The following is a 27,936-nucleotide window of genomic DNA, read 5'->3' as shown; positions in this document are numbered from 1 at the left end:
CTACACCTCTCACCGTAAACAGAACTCTTATTTACTGAGCACAGTTTGCCGGAATGCTGATGTTCCATTAATGGCAAATGTGCTGTGTCAAGAGTGGTATGTTAGTTACTAGCATTGACAATCAAAACCGAGCACAGCAAAAGCCTGCACTCAAGTTCAAGAAGTACCACAAGAAAACAGCACACCACCAAAGAAGTTGTAATTTATTGTCTGTATACCTATACATCTTTGCAATGTTGCTCGCCTCTGTGACTGTTTTCTTTGAATGCCAGCAACACCAGGTTCCTTGGTGAAAGGCAGGGGTCAAACAGGGGCAAAAGGCAGCTTGGTATGCCTGCAGAGCAACCAAATAAGTGGCACTAACGTGGAGAGCACACAGTAAGTGGCTATCAACACCTATCATCAGTGTCCACCACTTCTGACGTGCAATGTGTGTGTCAGAAGCAGTGGTGCAGGCTGGTGAGGAGTGTATACAACATTTGTAACTAATGACACAACACATAAACACTAAACGTCATCATCAGCCTATTTCTAAGTATACACTCAGATTAAGGCCGTTTATTAAAGTTAGTACATACTACAGGTGACCTCGATAAGTAAATATCTGCAGCCCAGCACTGGTTTAAGGACATTCTCCCAAAAAATGAACTCATGAAATATGGTAGCCTCCCACACATTCTTGTCCTTCAGTGTATAATGTTGGGTCTGCGTGAATCTGGTACACTGATTTTATAAGTTTGAGAAAAGCTGGCCCAACACTTGTGCTCATTCCAGAATTTTTGAACAGGCAGACATGCTTCTGGCACTGACAAGCTGCAAATACTACAAGTCCAATGTGTGCACAGAAACAAATACTAATTTTTTATTCACAATGTATGCCAGTAACTATTTGATTTTCATCATTTCTGGCTACTTCTTTAACACTAATGTGCATAAGCAAGCTCTCAACTGTAACATAAGTTATCCATGCATTTAAGCAATATAAAAACACAGTTACATTCAGAATAGAACTCACAGCGATCCCAGAGGTACAGCATGCGGTCGACCAGGAGCAGAGATTCGATGACAGGTGCCAAAAGGAGACGTAAGGAGTAGAAGACGACAACATGCTGCCACTCGTTCATTGCAAGCTCCAGGTCAGGCAACTCCAGATCTTCATCAGGCAGAGGCAATGGAAACTTCTCCAGAGCTTTTCTGGCATACCTATAGAAGCATGTCCACACAAACCTGCTTAGATTAAACCTGGATATCTCCAATGGTTCCCAAAACAGAAAGCTTCGATTTCCTTAAAAGTGAGCATGATAGCATGGGAGCATTTTATAGTCATGTAATGCAGGTACCTGCAATCATGGTGGAACTCAACGAAGATTAGCCATGACAGAAAGAGTAGAATGCAACTGAGATATGTATTACTTATGCATTGAAATCCAACTCAGCAGTGCATATAGTACAGTGTACAGCTTAAAATGGCACACAGCATTACATTTCTGAAGCCAAATAACTACAAATTTTTGACTGCACATAAAGCCTAGTTTAAGAAAAATTAGATATAGAGCTGCCCACATGCAAATTTTCACATTTAAGATTAAAGTCGATGTCTCAAGAAGTTACAAAAACAGATATTTTCAATACTGACACAAAGAACAATGCGACGTTAGTGACATTCTGGAACTGGCGCATGATCAAGAACACACAGCTACTCGGCAAAGTTAATATTGGTTGACCAATCTCATTTATAACCAACTAAAATAAGGAGAAATCAGTATCTACAGTGCAGTTGCTACAAAATTTATAAACTTTTACACACAATTGCTGCGATCGATTAAACAGCAGGGAAGCAACATTAGCTCGCTATCATTATGAAGGTCTTATATCAGTTCTAGCCACATATTGGCAACAACAATGAGTGATGAGGAACAAAAAAATTGTCATGTACAAAGAAAAAAAATGCAATTCTGAAGTGATAGTTCTGAAACAAATTTAACTTTGTACTATATAACTTTGTACTAAACACACTGAGAGTGTGATTTCATACCTACTGACAGTAAAAAACGGCACAATGTGCCACACGAACCATACTGCAATGGATGTGCACACACGCTTTGTGAAAGTGCTCAAGACATCGGTACACTTGAAATTCAGTCACAGAATGCAAGTATTTGTGGATTGAAGCACATATATGTTATACTTGTCACTACATATAAGCATCATGTAATGCGCGTGGGCATGTCTAGTTTAAGTGCTCACTTTGTCTCAGATATTTTTAGTGGAGCCGCACAGAGCACGTACATTTAAGGGACAAGAGGTAGGCATCACTGCTTCAAACTTTCACACTACTATCTGCTTTAACAGAAGGCAATATCAGATTTTTAATACGACAAGAAATCTTGCAACACAGCAGAGAGTTCACGCAACTGAATGAGTACAGAGAAAATACCCACTGTGAAAATGTCAAATTAGCAGCATGCTTGACTGATCCCAAACCGCAGTGCTTTTGATCTTCGTAGCGGTTCACAATCAGTCTCTCCAGCAGGGCCCGATAGCAGTGGATCTTCAGTGACAATGGTGACTCTGTTCACATAAAATGACCAGCAATATGACAGGTCACTGGCTCGACACCCAGCTTAGATTGAATAACAGTATTCAATGCTGATCTGTTTTTTTAAGGAGCAGTAATGTGAGCGACACCTCCTGCCCCAATAACCAAGCTTCACGTACCACAAATGAAACAAATTATGTTTAGTGTGGGGGGGTCCTAACACCCCCTGTAAAGTCGTTTACGTCTTGTGGCGCACGTGCTTTGCGCATGGGCCGCATTTTGTGTTTACAACTATTGAGCGGTAGGTGGCGTTCTGCTCACGAGCGTTTATTGCCACCAACACCATCATGGTTAAAACAGTAGCACTGGCAGTGACACCTGGTGGCAAATCTTGGTGGCGGCACATGAGAGAGAAGGGGTTCTCTTTGGCGTGTGACGGTTGGAGCAGGCGGTTGGCTCTTGCGGCGATCCACGGTAGACGACACTGTGGGTTGTCTGTTGTAGGCCCTCGTGGCGAGTCAAGGCATTGGCGCTGTCACCTTGTGTTTGTCATGTTGTTGAATGTTGCGTAATATTGTGTAAGGTTGTTTAGCATATTGACCACAATATGTATATTAATTCGGCTGGCGATATTGTCGTTCTAAATGTAGTCAAACAAATGTGTGTTGTTTCGGTTCGTTTCGACCATATCTACTGCCTCCGTGTTCCGGAAAGCGTGACGTTCCATTGCGAGACCTCACAAGTCTGTAAACACTGCAACTAAGTACGCGGTGTTAGCAGCACATAAGGTGCATAAGATTTGTGCCTTTTGTGATTGAAGTGAGATTAAGCTAATGCAGCAGCCGTTTTTATTTCAGCATTGCACTTCTTTTGCTGTGTGTCAAATTATATACATAACTTTTAGTTTCCAACCGATCAGAGTGATCAGTATGAATATATAATAAAACAAAACTGGTTAGATTAATCTAAACACCTGCAAGCTTATTTATACATTTGCATAACTAATTAGGTAAGTGAAAATGCTGCACTTGATTTATACAGTTCGAATTATACATTTCTGCTAATGTTTCCTTCTTTCCCTTTTCGAATGAAAGACCGGAAAGGTTTTACTGAACACTATCTAAAATGATATTTCAAACTTTCACATCATTTTCCTAAATTATTTTCTTCTTAAATTTGGTATATGCTTTTTATTGATAGTACCTACTGCTTACTACTCATATTTATCCGAAATATGAATAGTAAGCAGTAAATTCACAGCCAATAGAAAGCTTACAGCAAAAATAAGAACGAAAATTATAGTACTAAGACCTAATGAATTAACACAATACCAGGCAGCAACTAGCACTTTTTCTCCCCCAAGAAACCAGTGATATAAATGTTGCTTTACTACAAGTGTCCATGTTGTGATGCATAAATGTGCCTAGGTGGGCCAGTTTCAGTTTTATATGCGTTTATAAAATAATTACAGCAAAACAACAGAAACTGTGCAAGAAAAAGCCTTACCCTTCAATTTCCTGGTATACGTTTCAAAGGCATGACAAGCAACCTCCCGTGCTTGGTAGCTGAGTGCAGCAACTTGTCCCAGAGCACAAACATGGCTACTAATAGGGTATGCCATCTTTCTCTTCAATTCATCACACCTGGAAAATCGAAGGTCATAGGATAATGCCAACTTAATTTCTGACAGTATCATTCAAAAGTACAGCAGTATCTCAATAATAATTTCTGCATATCAATTTCAAATTTTTATATGTAAGCCATACATATTCTGCCACTGTAGTAAATACTGTACATGGTAGTGTGCTTTACGTGCAGTCATTATTTGATAATATTCAAATGTGTTTTCAGTTCATCAAAACTACATAGAGGTTTTGGCAACAATACGCTACACAGGGCTCAGCAGCACACAACCCCACTAGGGGCATTTTTCCATGGCATTATCTAGACGGCTGGTGACTCCACCGTTGGAGAATATGACCAAGAACATAAGCGGGCCAATTTTTTATTCGTGGAGGCTAATGGCGAGCTTGTTTTAGTCGCTTGGGTGTGTCCTCACCTGCTTTTTTTTAAATGTATCTAAATTTAGTTCCTTGCTTTGTTCATTTGCCCTCATGTTACACCTATGATGCAATGCAAACGTTTATCACCTGTTGTAGTTGAAAGAATCTGTATGCCACTATGAGCATGCAACCAAGGCAAATCAACTATCCGAAAATGTTGCAATAGGTTTTGGTTTTGGAAAGGCCACAATGGGTTGTTTCCACTAATAATGACTGCAATCTTTCTCATTAAACTGCAAAAGTTACTTTTGCTGCTTCATATAAATGATCAGAAGTAGCAAAAGTGCTCAAAAAGGGTACATGTTTACTCATTAGCTTCTTTTGTTCAGAGGTTGTATATCGAGAAAACTATTCTTTGCCTGCATGAATTGCCTAACTGTTTTTTGCATTCATGCTCAAGTGATACAAGGATTGCAATGTAAAACAGAACTTGGCAAGTATGATACAGGGGCATGGCCCCTTTCCCTTTAACAGTCACCACAATTGCAACAAACACAACCTATGCATTCTATAGCCCTGTCACAAGCTAAAGTAGACTCTCTTTAAATTGACCCCAAAGGGACTAACAAATTATGTTCTGTTTACTGAGAGATAAGTAAGGGTGCAGAATTTGAGAACGAAAGCAGCCGTGTTAGAAGCTGTTGTTCCATATAAAGCACAAAGTCTATTTAAGAGACATGTTTACCGAGAGTCCGCTTGCTGTATTTATGAACTCTGAGGTTAGCAATCTGTTTCAAGACTGTTTTGCGGTGCTCACTCATGACAAAATGTTCTAGAAGTCAATAAAATTTTAGACTACATACCTGCCTTCGTTGAGCTTCATGTAGCAGCAGCCAACCGAAACAAGGCCTCGCGTGGCAGGTGAGTCGGCAAAAAGCTGAATCATTGACGGCCCTAGATTTCCACAGGTGTGAAGACCAACTAGCACAAACTGATATCGATGAAAAATTGAAAAAAAAAAAAGAAAAGGAGAGAAACTGCTTAGAAATGTTGTACCAACAACTGGAGCATGGCTTTGTATACACATCAAGTATCTAATAATACGAGAAGGCGGCAACTATATACTTACATTATCCACACCAGACTTTCCTCTTCCCCATGATTTGCCTGCAACCTGAAGAAAATAACTAAGTTGTCAAACCGTGAAATTATAAAACTACGATGGCAACACAACATGTTTCTATAGTATACAATCTGAAAAATGATATGCACGCATCTTAAACTAGTCGTACCTACAATATAACAAAATACCGGTTATAGTGAAGTAAATTAAGCATACTTTTGCAGAAGATAAAGTGCTAGAAATATACCTTTAAAATAAATTTTTGGATATAACAAACTTATTTTCGTGTAATACGCAACGTAAATCTTCGTAAATTCTGTGCTTAAAAACCTCTTATATTCATATTGCTACAACTCTTTCCACGCATGTTTCTTATTTATACTTATGTTCCATTTGGGTTTCGGCCACAAAGTCTGTCTGGACGCAAGCTGCACCTCATGGTTCTAGAAATCCACGATTATAGTAGATCATTTTGTTAAGATTAATTAGGCCCACTTTGCGGACATTACAGATTATTCTGGAACCTATGTGGCCAGTAGCCATAATGCTAGAATGTTCGACGCCACGTGTACAAATGCAGACTCGCTTCAACGCTTGTCAGTTGATCACGGGCAGATGCTCTGTTCACCACTATCAGTGCACATGTGTTTCTGTAATCTGACCTTTAGTTTCCTGGCCACAGTAGCACACACATGTGTTCATGGGAAGCTTTAGCTATAATCCTATATTACCGTATTTAATCGCTTGATGAACCCACTTGCATAATAACCCCCCCCCTTGATCCTTGAAGAAAGGAAAAAAAATTTTAATGTATCTGTTCATTTTATTTCGGTATGATAGCCAGTGCCGTTAATGATCGAAAGAACGTTAAAGCCATTATATGACAAAATAACAACGCAATGAAAGCAAAGGATATTTATGCAATCATGCTAAACTGTTGCGAGCGCGGACGACGTCAATTAAAATTTGAATGTCGCTCCTCCTATGGCAAAGCGCGATCTGTTGAATGCAGGAGAAACCTCTTTGTTGATAGCATGGCCTCCAAGATTGCGGGCGCGCAGCGTGGTTCTCTCCGGCCTTCCCAATCACCGCGCTCCTAAGTAAAACCAGCGAATCTCGCCTCACGTGCCCGGCACCGCTAGACGATGAATTTATTGTGGACTCCTCGAGTGGCGGAGCCCATGGCAGAAAGCAGAGCATGCGAGATTCCAGCATGCATTTTTCTTTTTTTTTCTCGCGTGCGAGCAAAAATCATTGACAAATCTTCTGGCTGCACTGAAGGCAAACTTTTTTCTGTTACTGCTTTTATTTTGGGCCAATTGGCAAATAAAAGCATAGCCACTGCTGAATTTTTCTGAGGGAGGTATTATTCGTCTCTGACCGAAGTATTCTAGCATTCCCCCTTTTTAGAGATGCGTATATGGGGGAAAACTAGTCTAATTATTATCGTTGAATTACATTGCCATTCTCTCGTTAGAGATCCTATTACTATTTTATAATGTATCAATATTTATCAGGTGGTCAACTGAATTCCACTTAACCTCAAGATAATTAAGGGCCGTGATCGTGCCACTTATTATTGTGATAAGTAATTTGCCAGAATATTGTGAAAAGCTACGATTAGATGACCTACATTTACTTCCGACATCCTTCAAGTGAAACTGCTTTGGTTATCATCGTCCCCTTCTTTTTTTCACCAGTCTTTTGATTATGTTTTGGTAGCACAATAAAATATCAGTATCGTGTTCATTTACAGTAATCTCGACTGCATCCAAATCAAAGGGTCCCACATGCGGCCGAACGGCGTCTTTCAGTAAACCAAGTATTCATCGAGGTAGACTACTGAAGAATAAAAAGTGTGAATTGTCACTGCTATGTAACGCGCAGTGTTTCATACCAGATACAGAAAACGCTTAAACTGTGCGGCGTTCTTCTCCAACAAGCAAAACATCTCGATGCTCGTTCTTACATTCCCCAACATATCGACTGAAGATCGTAGAACTCACAGTGCGAATGGGCGACCGTATGCGACCAAAGCGCACTGTAACCAACTCGTGGTCATCGCAGAGCCGGTGACGTTCAGTCTAGACCTCCTCCCTGTCTGCTGCTTTTGCGGCGCAACGGGAGGTAGTTGGTAAGAAAAACTGGGGAAGCCTCGCGCCACGGGCAAGTGCGAAGCATTGTACACTTTGAGAGCGTGAATTTCGGGCCAGCTCATGCTGTGGCCTTCACGTGGTTACATTGCGTGCATGCGTCGCTGGCATTCTGCATAGAGGACAAAAAATTTTGGAGTGGAAGTCAAAATTAATGTTTGATTGAATTGTAGCAATTTATTTTAAGTTGCCGACTGGTTATGGTTTATACAATTGATGCTATGTCGAAGCTGTAGTTTTTCCTGTTAAAGAAAGTGACATCAGGTCTTTTTTCTTCTGTTTAACTTTAGGAATATGTCATACTGATGGGTGCCCTTCTGTACATTAGATAGGAATGAAAACTTGGGCACGAGACGCTAGCATGCGCAGTGGCGGTGTCAACGGGGCCGCCCACGCCTGATTTGCGAATAGGTGTGATTATAAAATGCTCCACATTTAATAAAAACAGACAACTCAATGCACAAGCGAAATCAGAATGCCACATTCCTCGCTCATGGGTTACACGTGGAACTGCCCTTGATTTAAATTGGATGCTGTTTAGAAAATTATTACAGGCGTGCTGACGTAATCACAGCTGCGATGTGTAGTGCGACGTGGTTTTATTGCTTTCAGGAATGAAGCTTTTTATAGCATCACTTGGTCGGTCGTCGACATCTATCCAGCTTAGCCAGCATATCAACGTAGTGAATATGATGAGTGGGGTGAAACGTCTGTCTGTCTGATGCATGCTGTAGTGTGATAGGAGTCAGTGGATGCATGGATGAGCGAATGCACGGACGATTCAACCCACTAATCATTCACTCCATGCATATGCTGTAACTTAGCTTATTTATCCCTTACGCGCCGAACAGTGTTTTGCTTGCCGTTGACAAGTCCCACTGAACGTTCCTCATATATAGGGAAGACTAGTTGTGGCGAGCACGGTTGTACGGCCGGCGTGTTAGCCTAAGAAGCAAAGAACGCTTCTAAAAAGCAATAAAACCACGTCGTAGCACAGCTGTGATCACATTAGGGCGTCTGCGAAAATTCTCCAAACAGCGTTACAATGAAAAGCAGCGCTAGTTAAATTAGAGCAAGAAGAGTCCATTCGATCGAGTGTAAAAAGTAATCCATGGACGTAAAATGCTGCAGTCGTCTGACCTCGCTTGCGGATCGGGCTGCCATTTTTCTGTCTTCTTCGCCAGTTCCCCCCCCCCCCCTTCTATACAGCCTGCGAACTTCGAAGTATAGTTTCGAGCACATGCGGATCTCTTGCAGAGGCATTGCAATTTTAACCGCTCTAATATGGGCGGCGCCAAACTACAGCAAAATAAAAACTCCATTTGAAAATGTCCCGGAACTGTCGTTGTGAACTTAGTTGGGACACCTGCTGCGCAGGGCGTATTCGGCCGGTACACTATCTAAACGGCCAGTTACTAACAGCATGCGCTGGAGTAACGCCTTCTAGAAAGACGCCTGTGACATCACAGGATTTCCCATGGGGACAGGATGTTCCTCGTGGTTCAGTGCTTTCTCCGCGAGGTGCGCTCTCAGCCGACACAACCAATTCCGCTGAATTCAGAAGTGACGTCATCACTAAGGCACTATTGTGTTGCCTCCAAGACGACAGTAAATATTACTTTAATCTCAGAGGCTGCAAGATTTAAAGCGGCTGCCGCAGTGAGCGCTCAACGCCGACACTATTTGGGCAGCGGAGGAGGAGGGAACAGGAGAGGGCCGGGAACCAGCTTTTCGGCTCTGGTCGCAGGCATCTTTCTAGAGGAGGCGTTGGCTGGACGGCACTTCGGCGTCGATCTATGCACTTTCATTATGGGACGAAACAAAAAGAGCTTCGGGCTACAAAAAAAATTTGTCATGCATTTCACAGGTCAAAACAAGCAAAGTTGTCACCCGAAATTCTCGCTGTTATAGCTCCCGTGACTTTTTTCTCCCGCGTAATGAACCTTCCCTCAAAATTGGCATATTTTTTGAAAAAAAGGTGGGCTCATTACGCAAGTAAATACGGTATGTTACATGGTTAGAGAAGAGTGAAAAAAATTCCAAGCAGTAGAACTGAGCAGTAATGAAGCATACAAAGGTAATACAAGGTAATTGTACGCATCTGCATATATGAAGAAGCATGCTTTGCAATGAAATTGTGAAAGATTGTCTGAAGCCTTTCAAACATATCATGAAAAACAAGGTGAGGATGAGTGGAAATCTCTGGGACAAGCTTTCAATCAGGAAATTGACATAAAACTAAGCTGACCATGACAACGATGACCATCCTGACCTAGATCATCGCTCGAGAGCTGGCCTTTTGTGACTTGCATGACATTGGGGTTAAACTAAATCACTGTAATGTATTATGCCACCTCACTAATTGCACAGATTTTGCGGCCCCTGAACCCAAAGGCCACATGTATTGTTTATGCAACATTATGTATCAATATGAATTTCACCTTGAATGCACACAAGGTCTGTCACAATGAAGCAATTATATAAAGAGCTATAATGTCAACAACCTGCCACAACAGTGCACCGATGTGAATGCACAAATCAGTCGCACACTTAGCACTAATAGCTGCCTTTATGTTTCCGTAACAAAATGTAGTTAGAGGCCCAATTGTAAGCAAAGCAAAGCAGGTCTGTTAGCAGTTCCAAAAACATGCATACATAAATTGTGGTAGCAAAAACAAAATGTATGTTATAATCATTAGGCGCACCCACAACTACGCTCAAGAAAAAAAAACAAGAAAAAAGCAATGAGAGCAGAGCAATTACCTCTTCTAGCTCCGCTGGTGTTGTAGCCATAGATATTTCTAACTCCACATGCTGAGGAAGATGGCAAGACAAATCTGTTGCTTCTCCCTCAGTCTCAATGTTCTTCTTCTTCTGAACATGCAGTGCTGCCTACACAATGCAGGAAAATTTAAAAAGTCACAAAATCTACAGTATCATCAAGCCAGGATTGTCTAATTGACACAGCCTATCAGATATCTTAAATTTCCACAGAAGTGTTTAGCTCAACCATGGCAACAGTAGTTATCTTAATTCCTCAACTACGAGAAGAACTGCAGGCACAAAATATTTCAACTTCAGAGACAGTACAGTGCTATTCCATACATTATTTACATAGTTACTTAAAAGACATGGAGTGCTTCAGCTATTTTTAAAACATTTAATTGGAACCATTTCTGAAAACCTCTTTTTACAACTGTAAGTAAACGGTTTCATTTGCTGCTAAAGCTGTACCACAGACATCTCCAGCGTGCGTGTTCTGTTGCTTTATGCAGAAAAGGTTGCCATTAGCTCAGGTATATCTACCAGTTATGCTCGAGATGCAAGCCAGTGTCACAGATGCTGTGAACACTCCATGACTATTCATCAAAGTGCGAGTTTCATTAAAACAGAGCGAGTTATCTTCTAAACAGTCATTTATTGCCTCTAGTGGTATAGGTAACGACATGTTGCATCAATAAAACATTAGACACAAACCCTCTGGTAAATGTGATGAGTTTCCACATTTTCATAAGTAGTGCTTGCACCGAGTGTACCCGGTGAATGTACAAAAAGGCACACCTGGTTGTCGAATCGCTGTGCTGATGTCAAGTGGCTGCCGACTAAGTCCACAGTGGCAACACGCAGCTTTTTGTCGAGTGCCAAAAGGCGAGCCAGATGGCCTTGCCCTGATCCAACGTCTAGCACGTGTGAGCAGTTGCACTTCTTTGCAAGCAACTCAACCACCTGGAATGCAAAAACGGTGGACACAAGAGAACTTGCAGTCTTTCACAGTGCGGCTACAAAGAAGCGAAAATGTGAGCGCTCCCTGTTCTAGCTTGCCCAGGTGGACGAGAGAGGGCGCTTGTTCGTCTCGCCACTGAATAGAAAAATGACTGAAAAAGCTGCGAAAAGTGCCATCTTTTCCAGTGTCCATGCACGAGTGTGTTGTGGCACTAAAACAAGAGTATATAAGAGCATAGCCAGCTTCCAAACAGCGCTACGATAAATTGCACATGCCACTGCATGTGCAGGATCAACCTATATGTCAATGTGCATTTGTCAATATTCCAATAATAACAACAACAACAACAACAACAATAACAACAACAACAATAATAATAATAATAATGTAAAGGGGGTTTATTGAAGGACTCAGCAAGCGGGTGGTAGCTCTAAAGGAAGGCAGGCGAACCCAGATGACGGTGCTTGATCGCCGATCTTGTGCCTTTTTCTTGTGCTGATGATAGCTGACCTGATGGTATCAACGTCTTTCTTATTCACTACAATAATAATAATAATAATAATAATAATAATAATAATAATAATAATAATAATAATAATAATAATATCTGTGGTTTTATGCACTAAAACCACAACATTATTATGAGGCATGCCCTAGTGCAGGGCTCTGGAAATTCCAATCCTCTCGTATTCTTTAACATGGACTGACATCGCACAGTGTTCTATCACTTCACCTGCACTAAAATGCGACAGCCATAGCCTGGATTGAACCCACGAGCTTCGGATCAGCAGCTGAGCAGTGCGACAGACTGTCATCATTACAGCATCTGCTCCCTGCGTGTATAAAAAGCTAAAATATAATTGCCAAATTAGCTACAGTAAGTACTCCTGCTACTTTCTCAGAAGATATTTGAGGGCAGTCAGCTGAAATGAAAGCACAGCAGCTGTAGAGTTAATTCTACATTACTTAAATGCCTGCATTAAAATCCCCCCCCCCCCATATAGGATATTCTCGTGCATTTCAAATGGGTGCTAGAAAATGCAGAAATGCAATTTATGCTAGTAAACAGATACAAGAAATGTTATATACGATATGATTCCGACGTTACCGTTACCATATACCACTGATAAGTGGGGAGAAAAGCGTGCATACCATTGCCAACCTAATTATTTCATGCTGCTTCTTTAGCTTCACATGCTTCCTGAAAGCATGTGTCAGGTTCCTATTGCCACATCGGTGAAAGACTGGCCACTGTATATCCTTGCCACCTGAAGGAATAAAGAAGAAGACCAAGTAGAAAAGGATATCTTAAAATTTTGTTAATGATAAGGGTAAAATTCATGTGCAAGATTACTTTTATTTTGGTATATTTGTTCAAACTAAGCATTTCTGGGTAATCTTAGTGCCCAAACTACATGCTCACTTATGGGTTAATTTTGAACAAACTAAAGTATGCCTTCCATGGTAGGTTTACACCATCCAATTATCAGAGCGAGATTGATTTGTTCCTCGCGAGTTTATGATGCGATTAAAAAGCAAAGCAATTCGAATGCTCATAAAAATGTGGCTACAATTGTTGTTTTATGTCAAAGATTACTAGTAGTAGCAAAGCATAGACTATGCGAAGTAATGTGATATGTATACAAAATACATTTGACTCATCTGTTACAGATGGTTAATCCCTGACTACCATTTTTTTCTGACAGATAGTAATGTTCTAGGATAAATTTTTGTTTCATTAGCATGGAAGCTGAGATATGGGTGTCTGTTCATGTTCATCTATATTTAATCGAGAACAAATGGATGTGGTGCTGTTAATCAATTGTGACAGGCTGGGGACAAAGTGAATAACGACTGGTTGACTATATATATATATATTGTCATGACCAAGAAAGACACTGGGGCTTCGGCGCGCGGATAGCTAGAGCAAGGAAAAGAAGAACGAAGTCACAATAAGAACAGCTGGCCCAGGATCAGGTGATGTCTCTTGTTCTCTGTCTCGCTCATTACAATGGCGCAGTCGACGAAGAAGGAGTCTTACGTACCGGCTTCGTCATCCAGGACAGCCGTGATAAGCGCCGCTTGAGGACGGCATCAAGGCCTCCTCGGCAGCTGTTCACTTGCCGCCACTGCCACCACCGTTCAAAGACGGCGTCAAGACCTCCTTGGCGGCTGCAGTACACGTTACCGGTACCATTTCACAAGGAACGCCGTCCACGCGTCCTTGGCTATGGATTCTGCCGTCAGCGCAAGCCGACAAGTGAACCCTCTGCGGGAAGCCACCGGTACGTGTCTTCGTGGTTCGTCGGCAGTGCGGGCTTCTCCATCCAGGAACGCCGTTCACGCTTCTTTAACGATGGAGTCAACAGCCCGGCCGCCGCTTCAGCTGCCCATCGGACCATAAGTGGACGGCGTCCTCTGTGGTACCAGGGCATCAACCAATGGACACTATGCTACCACTTCGTGGCCGTAATACGCACGGGCTCCTGTCCTTTGGGAATGCTGTTCAAGCTTCCCACGGCCTGCATTCCCTGTCCGGTACTGTTCCAACACATAACCCGCCAAGAAACGCTGTTCATGCTTCCTCGGACGTGCGTGTCACCACCGTGAGTACTATTAGAACCACGTACTTCACGGACGCGAACCAAAGCGGTTCAGAAGCCTCGTGCGACAGTGCCGTGGAACTGCGGCGTACCATTGCACTGCTCCGCGCTGAGACTAACAAACTGACAGCGTTGATCGCCGAGCGAGCTCCTTCAATGTTGCCAGCATTGTGTGACATTAACGCAGTGTTGGATGTAGCTGCCTAATACGACCTTGAGGCAAGCACACCGGAGCAATGCAGGGAGCTTTGGTCTTCTCTGATCGAGCTCTCACACCAGCTCGACTGCTTTGCGTCGGTGATCTCTGCGTTGCCACCTGCCACCTCACAATCACCAGCCGTCTTCGAACTACCGGAATTCCACGGGGTCTGGAACGACGGCGACAGCTGGGTGGCAACCATCAACGCGATAGCAATTCGCGAAGCCTGGACGGAATCTCAGAAATGGACCGTGGCTACCGTCTTCGGGAAGGTGCAGCGGCGTGGCACCGGTATGAAGGCTTCAAGCAGCAGTCCTGGGTGGAGTGGAGCTCCAAGCTCATAGCTGCCTTCAGCCGGACACTCTCCGATCTCCCTTCCACACCCAGTCCAACCTGACCGGTACCGAGGATGGAGTTCAAGAAGGGTTCCATCTCGAGGCTCCAGCTGAGCACTCCAGTTCTCCACATGAGCTTCCAGACTCGTCGCTGGTACTGGACCCAAATTCGTGTCAGCCATCGGCCACCCCGTCCTCTTTCATGGGGGGAGATACAGAGGGGCACAGGGTAGCTGGACCCTTCGTCAACGCGTCCACCACCATATATCGAGCTCAAGTGGTGCGGCAGCTAGATATCTCATCGCAGTCCTCCTGTCTGACAACAGGCAACAAGACCACCCTCGAGCCTCAGCAATTGGCATCGCAGCCTGTCCAGAACGCCGACAGCAATGAAGACCAGTGCCCCAAACTGTACCACCGGAATTGCCTGCTAAGCGTGCTGCGACCGCTACGAGATAGCCATGGTCACCGACCAGAGTGTTCGACAGCCCCGCAAGGCGAGTCATCGCGTCCACGAGAGAGACCCCACAGACGCGGCCAATACGATGACAGCTTCACAGAATGTCCTGCCGCAGATGCCAATACCGGCCGTGAATTATGTTTTCTGCCACACATCACAGAAGTTGCGTACCCACTCTCGACACCAGCCAAGGCACCTAGCGCGTCTTTTGGGATACGCTTTCGGCAACCCTCGTCCGGCGTTTTACGTCAGCCGCTGATTTTGCGGCCCGTCCGAAGCGCGCTGTCAGGTGCATGTTTAGCTGCTTCCCACAGAGAGTCTCTGCATGGCCAAGACCAACCACAATGATGCAGCCAGAATCGACCACCCGATAGACTTGTGGCAGACTCCGGCACCCAGTTCCAGCATGGTCGAGGCCGACCTCCGAGATGCAGCCAGTATCGACCATCAGACCTACTTCTGGCAGATACCCGGACCAAATAGCAGCATGGCCGAAAGCATCGGCCGCAACGGGGCAGCCAGTGCCGGCCGCCTGAGTCCACACCACTTTTTCAAGAGACATCGTGGCGTGCGAAAGAGCGACCGGCTCGAGGCAGCCAGTGCCGTCCACCAGAGACGCTTTCCCCAGACCGTCGCTCCATCTTGCATTGTGGTCCGGGCTGACCACCACGATGCAGCCAAGCCTCCCCACCAGAAACTTTGCCGCCAGCTCCACGTGCGCGCTCTCATGGCCGAGTGTCATGACCAAGAAAGACACTGGGGCTCCGGCGCGCGGATAGCTAGAGCAAGGAAGAGAAGAACAAAGTCAGAATAAGAACAGCTGGCCCAGGATCGGCTGTTGTCTCTTGTTCTCTGTCTCGCTCATTACAATATATATATATATATATATATATATATATATATATATATATATATATATATATATATATATATATATATATATGATGCCACTGGGCAACCGCTTATATGCAGACTTGCTGCGCAAGCAGAAAGGTGGTAAACAGGATAAAGCTCCATTCTTTCTGCTTGCGCAGCAGGTCTAGATTTCAGTATGGACTTACTAATCTTCAAAGAAGTATTGTTGCAATATGTTACACAGCTTCATCTCCACAGAGTAAAACAACTCGTAGCTCGGGAATTTGTTGTTACTTGATTTTCAGAGAAAAGTCAAACGCACAAATTGCGACAATTCGCTCACCGACTAAGTCATCTGGAAGCAAAATCGGTATGTCAGCTGGGGATGCAACAGGACATCGATTCAACGCCAGCTGCCTCGCTACTGGAGCAAGGCACATCAACGACAGCGGCCACACCGAACGTCTCCTGGGGACAAAAAGAAAGTTCAGACGTCTGTGCAGGCTACCACGCTTTTGTGTCAAAAGGACAGTTCTAGAGGCTCTAGTGCAATAGAGACAAGTTCAAAATTAATGCAACAGGTAGCCTAAGAATCAGACTAACATATGTTGCCCTTGAATATGACACATATGTAAAACGCACTCGTATACACTTACTGTGCAAGATGTCCCGTCTCTAACCAGCTGGAAAGATCGCTTAAATCGATGGCCGACAACACCTCCTGCCACGAAGACGGCAGTTTATGCCATTGCTGCTCAACGAAGTAATCCTGCGAGCACGCGCGCATTCGCGATAATCCGTGACGACGCCGAAAGAAATATCCGCCATTTTTACACGCACTGATAGACGGCACTTACCAATACGTAGGCATCGCTCAGCCAGGAATACTGGGAAAGAAACGTGCCCAGAAGTGTGGCATACTTTTTGACATCCGAAACATGCGCCGCGTTGCAAACAAGCGGGCACATGGCAAACGTAAACACGAACTAGCCAGCTGCGCTCGCCATGATGATGATGATCGCAACTACAAAGTACGAGCCGTGTTCCGCCATTCTAAAAAAATAAAATGGGAGGAAACAAGAAAATTAGCGTAAGATATTTGAAGTAGGCTGAAAGTTTACAGCCATTTTTTTTTCTGCTACCTCTAACATCTCACTAACAGGTCGACCAGGCTAGAAATCGGGACATGCCGCGACTTTCAGAAAGTGTCCCGGCGACTTTTTCTTTTTTCCCTGGTCGTGGTGACGGTTGTGAAAACTGGGCTCGGGCAATCCCATCACAAATACCACCACACGCATAGCTAACCATTGTCATGGGATGACGGGACTTTCAAGCAGCAGTCACCCTCCCCTCCCTAAAGAGCGATTCCTTGCAGTGTGATAGCTTTTGAAAGAGGAAACCAATCAGCCCACACTCGAACCTTATTCCCCCTGCTCTACCGCACTAGTGCCTAAAAAATTATTATATACAAAACGCTGCTGAAACGTCGCCACAGTCCCCATGAAGAATGTACCTGGTTGCTTCCAAGACATTACAAGCCTGCAACGTGTTTCACGTTGCTTTACTTTGGTTGCAGTGTAACAGCTCTCAATTTACCTTGCCAACTGGACAGACTTCTGCCATATGTTTGCCTTCAAGTGCAACCTTAACTAGTAATGGTTTTGGGCAGCAGAGGTCAAGAATTAACTTTTGCTGATGATGCCAGGCTGTTCCACTTGGACCACCGAGGATGCACCAAGAAGAATAGCATAGAAGTACCGGTGTTTGTTTTGTTTGTGCAGATGTAAGCTTTAGACAACAGAGCGTAAGCACAATAATACGCAACACAACAAGGCTCCCTTTATTTTAATCGCTCCATCGAGAACAAAAAATCGAACGGGAGATCATAGCATTGCCGCATGCATGAAAGCAGGCAACAACACTTCGCAAAGTAACAAAACTCAACACGCCGTAACACCGATACTAAAAAAATAAAAACACCAGAACAATTTCTGGTAGCACATTTGCATCAAGCAAAGGTTTACAGTCACTGCTGATGAAAGCAGTACAAGCGTCCCAACTGCGTTCACTCTGGCATTCGTGTGGGGCTCCATTTGGTCACAAGCTTGTTGCATTTTTTTTATTCCAGGCATCGCACAATCACACCAACCCAAGTAGCACGTATCTCTTCCTGCCCGCTGGGTCGACATCTTAGAGTCGACAGCCACGTGCCGCCGCTGTTGTGGTTCAGGCAGTAGAAGTGGCAAGCGTACAGCCGATACATGTAGTCTCCAACAGTGGGAGAGCAGTCGGGAGATCACACCTTATGGTTTGCTGCGGCAGAGAGGGCTGTGACCTGCTCCAAGACGCTCTCAATGAAGGGCCTCTGCAAGCAGTCCACTTCTAACATTGTGCGGATAAGTCCGTGAAGCCCTCCGGAATATCTGAAACACACAGATGGAGGCAATTCATTAAGCTGTGTACAGTAGTAGCAGCAAGAAAACAAAATAACAGTACGGTTCCCAACAGAGCTGAAGTTGGCTGTGCCTCAACTCACGGGCTGTCTGAAGGAATGTCGACATGGCCACTGAGTACGGCCAGGGCCACACTGTCACCTCGCTCGTGGGCAGCCTCGAATGGGGACCGGAAGAAGCACATGGCGTAGAGGCAGCAGCCAAGAGACTGCATCAAAAACCACGCCGTTTGTTAACACATTATGCACAAATGGCACGTCTACATGTATGATCCAATAGTACATCTGTGGTCCTTGCAGCATCCAATAATAGCATCGGCGTCACCAGCGAGGAGCGCTTGAATTGTCTACTAAACTAGCCTGCCACACAGCCATCCTTGTACAATAACGGGCAGACTAAACACATGAACACAATTCAGGACAAAGGCCAAAGTTGGCACTTACCCAAATGTCAACTCGCTCATCTATTGATGTACGGCTTTCCACATTGAACAGTTCGGGAGCTCGGTATGACATGCTGCATTTTTCTGTAGCCAAGTCCTGGGAATGTGACACATAACAAAAGTAACTGCAACTCGATTGATGTCAGGTTTGTCATACAGTCAGGCAATACTTCATGTTGAGTAGCCACCCTGGCACCCAATATGTTGTTAGAAAGCATTTATGTACAAAGCAAAAAACAAAATTGTGTGAAATACACAGTAATCAATTAAGTTTAAATCTATTACCTACAGCACGAGCTAGCTGCTGGGTAGCATCATCACTCACCTGCAGTGCCATGGCCTCACTAGTGCGGCCAATATCAAGCCGAGCTCTACCCATGCTGCCGAAATCCATCCACACGGGTACGTCGTCGTCACTGAGCAGCACATTTGCAGGCTTCAGGTCCCTGCAGGGAACAGCAACAGCTTAGGACACAGCTGGGATTCCCATGCTGCACATGTTTAGCCCTTGAGAGGCTGTATCCTTTAATGCTTTGGATGGCCAGTCTCAGTCCTGCTCCTTCAATCCCTTCCTCCCACACCACTGTGCAGGTAGTGGACAATATGTGAAACAGTTATGGGCATGTTCCTGCTCCCAGAACAATTTCTTCATGCTAAGCTCACTCTATGGACATTTGTTATCATTCACAGAGTGGACGAAGGAAAACATAAAAAAAAGAGGGATAGACTAAAACAGACAAGGACTAATATAGATATAAACTTGTACTGTACTTTACGAAAGGGACACTTTAAAGTCAAAAGTTTTTCCTTTCTTTTTACATGAGAAACACAAACATCTAAAGAAGTAGTTACAATAATACATAGTTACTTTGATGCTCATTCACTTTGACATGTTCACTTCAGGTACAACAATTTTCCAGCTCTGTGGCAAATGTGGATTTCTGCTGTACAGCTGTTTATCTACCAGGTATGTTCCCCGCCAAAGTGAGAATATGGCTTTATTGAAAATATTGTGTCCCAGATAGTATAATTGCAAAATTAAAGCAAAGCAATTTAAAATGAGGTCACATTCTCGCTGCAGAAATGTAAAGGCTATCAGAACTTTTAAGATATCAGGCACTGTCATGTGATGCAGGATACGTGGGTTTTCTGGCTAGAACTGTTTCCGAAAGTTGTGCATTGAGCAGTTTGCGATGATATAAGGTGTTAAACCACTGAATTACTAAAAAAATCTTATAGATAACCAGTGGCGAAAAAAAAAACCCTAGTTTTAGGGCCTCTGCGAGCATGTCATAATTTCACTGCCTTCAACTTGAATTTTACACCTAGAATAAGTGTCATAAAGTAAATAATTCAAAAGCTCATTCGTAAATTTTTTAAACTGATGTACTTCAGGTGAAATGTCACGCATGTAACAATCACCTTTTCAGATAATTCTAATAAGCAGTTTGCATTGTGCTAAATTTTTCACACAATAAAGTAAAAAATTCAACTAGAAAGGAAAAGCAGGATATAGACCCATTCCATGTTTGTAAACACAGGTGGGCCGATGTTGACATTATGGGTAAAATTATAGCAACGTCCGCACGTAACTTCCACCATAAGCGCTGAGGGCTGCGATGTGTGCCAACAAAACGACGTTGTGAGACGCCATAAGCGTTGTGAAAGCCATAAGCGCTGAGGTTTGCGATGTGCGCCAACAAACAAAACTAAGTTGTGAGACGGGACTCACATCCAGCCGCGGCGCAGTTCGTTGGCCTACCGTTTTTTTTTTCCTCTTTGCTTGACTGAGGATATCACATGCACCATTGAAAACCCATTGAAACTATGGTAGGCAGAGCGTCTTTTACCTATTAAGACAGTGCCACCGCGTTTTCGTGAATAAAGTCCGGTGGAATTTGTCTACAAGCAGCATTTTACCGACAAATTTAAGTTCAATCAAACTAGTGGGTATTACTCAAGAACAACATGAAGTGATAATGAGGCACACTGAAGTGTAGTATTTTCCACAATACCAACCACCTGGTTTCTCGAGCATGCACCTCAACCTCACGTTCACAGGTGTTTCTGGATTTCACCAACGTCATAAGGCTCTCACCACGGCCAGGAATCAAGACTACCAACCTCGTACTTAGCAGTGCAAGATGACAACAACTACGGCATTATGACAGATTGATTGATATGTGGGGTTTAACGTCCCAAAACCACTCTATGATTATGAGAGACGCCGTAGTGGAGGGCTCCGGAAATTTAGACCACCTGGGGTTCTTTAACGTGCACCCAAATCTGAGCACACGGGCCTACATTTCCGCCTCCATCGGAAATGCAGCCGCCGCAGCCGGGATTCGAATCCGCGCCCTGCGGGTCAGCAGCCGAGTACCTTAGCCACTAGACCACCGCGGCGGGGCGGCATTATGACAGGTGACACGCACTTTTGTCCCTGTTTTTATGTGGGCCGCAGTGTTTCCAACTGCGTTGCTGCTTGACATGTTTATCACGAGAAGCCTAACAACAGCAGCAGCAGCAGTCACGGCGGAATGTGCACGCTCTGAATCGCCTCACTCTGTATTTCCAGGCGCCCGAAGTTCCTTGCTTGGCAGGCACTACTGCTGAGTATCGCCCTGGTACCCCTCGCAACATCGCTCCGTCACGCCCGCGTGTCGCCAGCTACAGTGTTCAAAGGATACGCAAGCAGCGGTTGCGCATCCTGCTCTGCACATCCAAAACGGGGCTATAAGGACCACTCTGGACTGCCTGGAATCCATTGCAGCAGCAGCAGTCACGGCGGAATGTGCACGCTCTGAATCGCCTCACTCTGTATTTCCAAGTTGGTGTGCGAATTTTAAGTAACTATTCTGTGCTGTAAAAATTACCGTGACTGCTGCTCAACGCTGCTTTTGACCTGTATACAATGCCTACCTGTGCTGAACTTGCTAAAAAAATTGAAGCGCTTGAATCTGTGTTTAAAGAGCAATTAGAAACTGCAGTTAAAGAGTTCAAGGCGGAGGCTAGGAAAACACTGGATGACAAAGGCCTTGAAGAGCATGCAAAACTATGCGAGAGCGTTAAGTTCCTCAGTGCTCAGTACGATAACATATGTGTGAAGCAGAATGCGCTCATTGCAGAAAATAAAGCGCTAAGGGCCCATAACGAGTCTCTTGAAACCCGTTTGGCTGAACTTGAGCAATATTCTCGACAAAACAATATAGAAATTAAAGGTGTACCAACGACTAAAGGCGAGGACTGTACTGCCATTCTAAAGCGCATGGGCGATGCAATCGGATGTACTGTAACACCTGCTGACATAGACACAGTGCATCGTGTTCCCACGAAATCAGCAGTGAACAACATCATCGCTCGGTTTTGCAGTCGTGACAAAAAAAATGACTTCATCCGCAAAGCTCGCAAGGCTCGGCTTCGCGCCAGCAGCATTGGCTTTTCGGAATCTTCTGACCAGGCTATTTATACGAATGACCACCTTACTGCTCAGAATAAGAAGCTATTTGCTAGGGCACTGGCTCTCAAGAAAGAGCACCAGTGGAAATTTCTCTGGACAGAGAACTGTCGCATCCTGGCACGCAAGTCTGAAGATACCAGGGTCTTTCAAATAAATACCGCCTCTGACCTTTCGATTTTCATATAAACGATGCCTTACATATTCTGTGTCAACCACTAAGTTTTTCTTTTTTTTATGTCTTCGATTACCGTTAGCAACCTCAAACATTCGCTTACGTTACAGAAATATTCGCTAATTCATTTTAATGCTCGCAGCATCCGAAAGAACTATGACGCGATTACCACTTTTCTTTCTCTACTGCACCACCAGTTTTCGTTTATCTGCCTTTCGGAAACGTGGCTGTGCGACGCAGACCGTAACATGTATTCTTTTCCACAGTATCAGGCAGAGTATTGTCACCGATCTTATGACGCGCATGGTGGGGCTGCAATTTTTGTTTCCAGTGGGGTTTCGTACACGCGCAGGTTTGATCTGTCTTTCACCGTATCACTGTGCGAATCTGTGTGGATCGAATGTGGCAAGTCACCCCTAAACAACGGAAAAAAATTAATCATTGGCAGTGTGTATCGCTCTCCTTCATCTCCTGTTCTAGAATTTCTGTCAAATCTTGATAGATTACTTCACAAGCTATCTTTTGAGAATAAGCAAGTTGTACTGGTAGGGGACATCAACATAAACTTATTAGATATGGAATCCAGTGTCTACTCGGCTTACACGAACTGCTTCAGTGGCTTCGGCTACGAATCACTTATCACTGCTCCAACAAGATGTGGCCACCAGGGTTCCCAATCTCTTTTAGATCATGTCTTATGCAATTTTTCTCCCGCCCCCGAGGCTGGCGTGGTTGACACATACATTACAGATCACTTCCCCGTTTACATAACATTTAATGCTAGGCGCTCCAGTGTCGATAGCTGTTTTTACACATCTGTGCTGGATCATGACAAGTTTATCGATGCTATAGCTACAACTGACTGGTCACTTGTTAAGTCCGATATTCTTGATAATTCCTGCTCCAACGTAGAGGCTATGCTACAGAAATTCTGCACTTTATTTTTAAAGGCCGTAACATCTAGTAAATCAACTGTTAAATGCAAAAAACGGTATAAATTTCCCCACAATCCATGGATGACAAACGGCTTATTGACAAGTGTTCGTAAAAAAGATAACCTTTACAAAAAAACAAAAAGACAGCCTTTTAATACTTCGCTTCCCGCCGATACAGGAAATATTGCAACAATTTGAAAATTTTACTCCGAGAAGCAAAAAAGCGTTATTATGAAAATGAGTTGACCAAACATCAGGGGGACCCTAAAAAACAATAGAACCTTTTGAACAACTTTTTAAACGAATCATCTGGAAACTCACCTATATTATCTGAAATAATATATAATAATATTTCTTTGCAACAGCCAACTTCTATTGCAAATGCTTTCAGCGATTTTTTTTCTAGCATTCCTACTACACAATCGGGCATAGCAAAATGTTCCATTTCTCGGGTCGCTTCTTCATTTTTTCTTTTACTCGTAACCGCTGACGAAGTATGCTCAGTTCTTTTGAATCGAAAAAATAAATGCGCAGGTCTTGACAATATTTCTGCGTATCACTTAAAACTGGTTGCGCATAATATTTCTGGGATACTTAGTGATATCATTAATCTAATGTTTCAGCAAGGCGTATTTCCTAAACTTTTAAAGAAATCTAAAATAGTTCCGGTATTCAAGAAGGGTGACAAAAGAACAGTTTCTAATTATCGGCCCATATCAATTCTTTCTTCCCTCACAAAGTTATTGAAAAACTGTTCGTTGATCGTTTAAGTAATTACCTAAGCAAATTTAATATACTTCATCCGTGTCAATTTGGCTTTCGTTCAGGCAGTTCGACAAGCTTAGCACTAGTTTCATTAATAGATTACTTAAAAAAATCGATTGACTCTGGTAAATTTGTTGGATCTGTCTTCCTAGATTTCACCAAGGCCTTTGACACCATTAATCATGCCACCCTGTTTAACAAATTGGAGGCCTATGGGGTAACTGGAGCTCCATTAACCTTCCTGAAAAATTATATGCACAATAGAGAATGCTCGGTGTACGTATCAGGCGCTTCTTCTGAAACTAAGCTAATCAATCAAGGCGTGCCCCAGGGGTCTATTTTGGGCCTTTTATTATTTATTATTTATATTAACGATCTTGTCGATGCAATTAAATCAACTCACTGCGTGTTATACGCAGACGACACGACTATAACTGCAGCTGAGGACTCTCTAACTACTCTTACTTTACACTTGAATAACACACTTCTAGATATTACTAAATGGTGCTACGAGAACCAACTTATTATTAACCCAGCCAAAACCAAGTTTATGATATTTAGGTCCGCTCAAAGGCCATTGCCTTTTCATCAACCCTTAACCCTAGGCCCTCGCTTTATACCCACCTGTGATACTGTAATTTTTCTTGGTGTACATCTTGACTGCCATTTAAAGTTTAATCTCCACACTGATCACCTCAGAAAGAAAACTGCATTCGGAATTCGGGCTATAATAAAAGCTCGTGAAGTTTTTCATATAAACGTACTTATGTCTCTGTATTTCGCCTTCATTCATTCCCATATCATGTATGGTATCGCTGCTTGGGGAAACACGTATAACTGTCATCTATCACCCATTCAGAACATACAAAATCAGGCGATCCGCATTATCACTAATAGCTCACGATACTCCAGTGCAGGCCATCTACTCCAAGACAACAAAATCCTACCTGTTATTTTTTTATAGCATAGCCGTTCTTCTGTTTCAATTGCGCAATGCACTGCTACCGTTTGAGTTCATTGATTCAGTTTTCTTACAAAACAACAATGTAACCAGATTTGCAATGAACCTTAACTTTTTGCAACCCGCATCGCGCACAAATTATGGAAAAATGACCTCTGCCTTTGCGGCCATTACTTTTTGGAATAACATGCCTCTTTCTGTTAAAACGATGCCCACATTGTCATCATTCAAAAAGTCGCTTAAAAGTTTTCTGTTAAATTATTAGCTGCCTGTATATGGGCTTTTTGGGGGCTTTGCGTTTTTGGTTATGCCATTTAGATCATTGCATTTCGATTGACAATGTCCGCCACTGAACGAGATGTTTTTTTTTTTCGTTCTTTCTTTTTTCTTTCCTTATTTGCCTTGCTTTTTGTTGCCTGATGTGTCACTTAGCCTATAATAATTACTTATCACTCTATATTGTATAATTGATTTCCATTCACTCGTTGCTTGTTAACTTGATCTGATTTATTGATTGTTATAATGCATCGAGGGTCCCGTTACAGTTTTTAACTTTGGGACCCTCGTCTGTATATTAATATTACTGTACTACTTTTTTGAAATGAAAAAATAAACTGAAACTGAATAAACTAAACTGAAACTGTAACAGCTAGATTACTGACATGCACAGTGTATGCTGTGCCCCATCTGTGAATAACTACCCAACGAGGACAAACGGGGGCACCACTAAAATGTGCGCGCATATACCTGCCTACACAAAATCAACCATTCTTTTCATGAGGTACTGACACAAATATTTTACTTCTTGCATTCTTTGTAACAACATGTAGCTAACAACCCACTTAGCAAGGTTTCAAACTTTTTACGCTCAAGCAGATGACAGTTCATTACTTGTAGACATATTTACCATACCCTATGACAGTTTGGTTTTGAAGAGCACCAAGAGAGGTGGAACCCAGAGGTGTTCTTGTGTAAACATAGCTGGCCACGTGAGTACAAATAAAGTGACACACTCAACATTTTCATCACTTATTCTACATGAACATTATGTCGACAACTGCGAGAGAGGTACCTCTTTTTATCATGTAATTAAATTCATCACTACTCTAAGCACACAGTGCTTGTCAGGTGGCCATTTAGTGGTGTAACATATAAATGCAATATACATAAAAAATTGTTTCAATAGTCCCATTGGATTTCTTCCAAACTGAAAATAGCATGTGGCAAATGAGTAGAATATTCTAAAGCTGCTATGACACTACCTATCATGGTTATCTGTTACAGAGAAAACAACTTTTTGGACTTGTCAGTCTATGTAAAATGCCCTCGCTGTTACACTCAATGCCATTAAACCTGTATTATAGGTACTCCTATGAACAAACTGGGCTCCCCCCCACCCCCCCCCCCCATCAATTGAAAGTAACACTTTCAACATGGTTCTTGTACACAATTGCATGCGGCTGTGTGTCAGCGGGGTGGCATACAACGTACACTGACGCACGTCGGCACTGGAATTATTTCGGAGCACTGCTCATGGTTACCCTGAATGACGGGTAGCAGTTACATCGAGCCACGCACCTGTGCGCCAGGGCGACAGGCGTGGCACCGTGGATGGCCTGAACGCCATGGCACATGCCCGTGAAGATATCCAGCAGCCGTCCCTCGGACATGTGCTCCCTCGACCGCGCTCGCATCGTCAGCTCGTCCTGGAGCGTTCCTCTCTGCACAGAGCGTGCGCAAGGTCAGAAGATGCGCACCTGCGCTGATTACACGCAACAGCTGCCTTATACGGCCGTTCTCGCGATCGCTAGCCACGCGGTTGTATATATTCTTATCGACGTAAGCGAGAATCGCGCAATATAAATTTCGAGGCAAGCCTGCACATACGTATACAACCCAGTGCTTAATTAGAGAATATCAGATGCCTCTTAGCAATCATAGCACGTCACAAACACACACAGGTTTAAAAACATTTAGTCCACACCCTCCCTCGACAGTACATAATTGTGGCTGCGCGGACTCACTCTGAAGTAGGGCAGCAAGATGAGCACTTCGCTGGAGAACGGTTTGGAGATGTCGTGGCACGGGACCAGGGCGGCGTCCACGCATCTGACCAGGTTGGGGTGATCGAACGACTTGTACAACTCGGCCTCGCGCATAGCGTCCCGCTCGGACTCTCTCGTGTGGCACGGGATGCGCTTGAGTGCGAATAGCCGCTGACTGGTAGCGTCGTACACCAAATCGACCACACTGAAGCCCCTGCGAAGGCCGCAGATATTATTACAGAGACCGGCTTGGGCAAGAAGTAAGCACGATACGAACCCTTCTCCCAATCTGCTCTTGACCACGTATCTCTTGCTGTTGATACACACAGCCTCTTTCGTGCACGTACAACCCATGTTGAAGAGGATGCTGAGACCGAGACTATTCATACTGGTGTTGCGAAGGCGTCGGTCCGTAATCGCGGGTGTGCCAGCATGATCGACCGTGGGCGCGGACCGGCATGCAGTGTTGAGGAGTCTAGGAAGCTTTCAAGATGACCACGTGGTTCCATCTTGGGCTAAAAGCCGCACTTCGAGCTGCCACTCACATTGCAGTTAACAAAGCAACTCCATACCACCGCCGGTGTGTCGTCAGCTGCTCTGCGCGGCGCGCCAGCTGAGCCGACGACATGACACACGCATGACAACACACGAGTTGTACAAGAGGTGACAGCCTTCGCTTCAGTTTCGCTTTCAATCAATTATCTCTAAAATT

The 27,936-nt window shown here is 43.8% G+C and overlaps 2 protein-coding genes across 2 annotated transcripts; both read right to left on the bottom strand.

Annotated features, from left to right (window-relative positions):
• Positions 1 to 184: 184 nt before the first annotated feature.
• On the bottom strand, positions 185 to 17,010 carry LOC119159738 (methyltransferase-like protein 25B). Its single transcript, XM_037412584.2, has 12 exons — positions 16,852 to 17,010; positions 16,651 to 16,763; positions 16,338 to 16,462; positions 12,695 to 12,810; positions 11,380 to 11,544; positions 10,582 to 10,710; positions 5,672 to 5,716; positions 5,406 to 5,533; positions 4,046 to 4,182; positions 2,442 to 2,571; positions 1,016 to 1,203; positions 185 to 334 (listed from the first exon to the last, which is right to left on the bottom strand). Exons 1-12 carry the CDS (start codon positions 16,960 to 16,962, stop codon positions 219 to 221), a joined length of 1,503 nt encoding a protein of 500 aa, XP_037268481.2. The 5' UTR covers positions 16,963 to 17,010; the 3' UTR covers positions 185 to 218.
• An 801-nt stretch (positions 17,011 to 17,811) lies between these two features.
• Positions 17,812 to 27,762, bottom strand: LOC119159737 (serine/threonine-protein kinase 16). The gene is made up of 7 exons (XM_037412583.2): positions 27,502 to 27,762; positions 27,204 to 27,438; positions 26,758 to 26,900; positions 19,215 to 19,335; positions 18,891 to 18,986; positions 18,531 to 18,655; positions 17,812 to 18,417 (listed from the first exon to the last, which is right to left on the bottom strand). The coding sequence occupies exons 1-7, from the start codon at positions 27,609 to 27,611 to the stop codon at positions 18,291 to 18,293; spliced, it is 957 nt and encodes a 318-aa protein (XP_037268480.1). The 5' UTR covers positions 27,612 to 27,762; the 3' UTR covers positions 17,812 to 18,290.
• Between the last annotated feature and the right edge of the window lie 174 nt (positions 27,763 to 27,936).

Source organism: Rhipicephalus microplus, chromosome 1, assembly GCF_043290135.1.
Source record: "Rhipicephalus microplus isolate Deutch F79 chromosome 1, USDA_Rmic, whole genome shotgun sequence".
Taxonomy (NCBI): domain Eukaryota; kingdom Metazoa; phylum Arthropoda; class Arachnida; order Ixodida; family Ixodidae; genus Rhipicephalus; species Rhipicephalus microplus.
The sequence above is the reverse complement of the archived record's forward strand: the minus strand, read 5'-3'. Positions and strand labels throughout refer to the sequence as shown.

Coding starts and splice junctions, on each gene's coding strand:
- LOC119159738 (XM_037412584.2), bottom strand. CDS start 16,962: ATGTGCCCGCTTGTTTGCAACGCGGCGCATGTTTCGGATGTCAAAAAG. Junction 5,717..10,581: donor CACCAGCGGAGCTAGAAGAG/GTAATTGCTCTG, acceptor TATTTTCTTCAG/GTTGCAGGCAAATCATGGGG. Junction 5,534..5,671: donor GAAAGTCTGGTGTGGATAAT/GTAAGTATATAG, acceptor CATCGATATCAG/TTTGTGCTAGTTGGTCTTCA.
- LOC119159737 (XM_037412583.2), bottom strand. CDS start 27,611: ATGAATAGTCTCGGTCTCAGCATCCTCTTCAACATGGGTTGTACGTGC. Junction 26,901..27,203: donor TCTTGCTGCCCTACTTCAGA/GTGAGTCCGCGC, acceptor CGCTCTGTGCAG/AGAGGAACGCTCCAGGACGA. Junction 18,418..18,530: donor GACATTCCTTCAGACAGCCC/GTGAGTTGAGGC, acceptor TGTGTGTTTCAG/ATATTCCGGAGGGCTTCACG.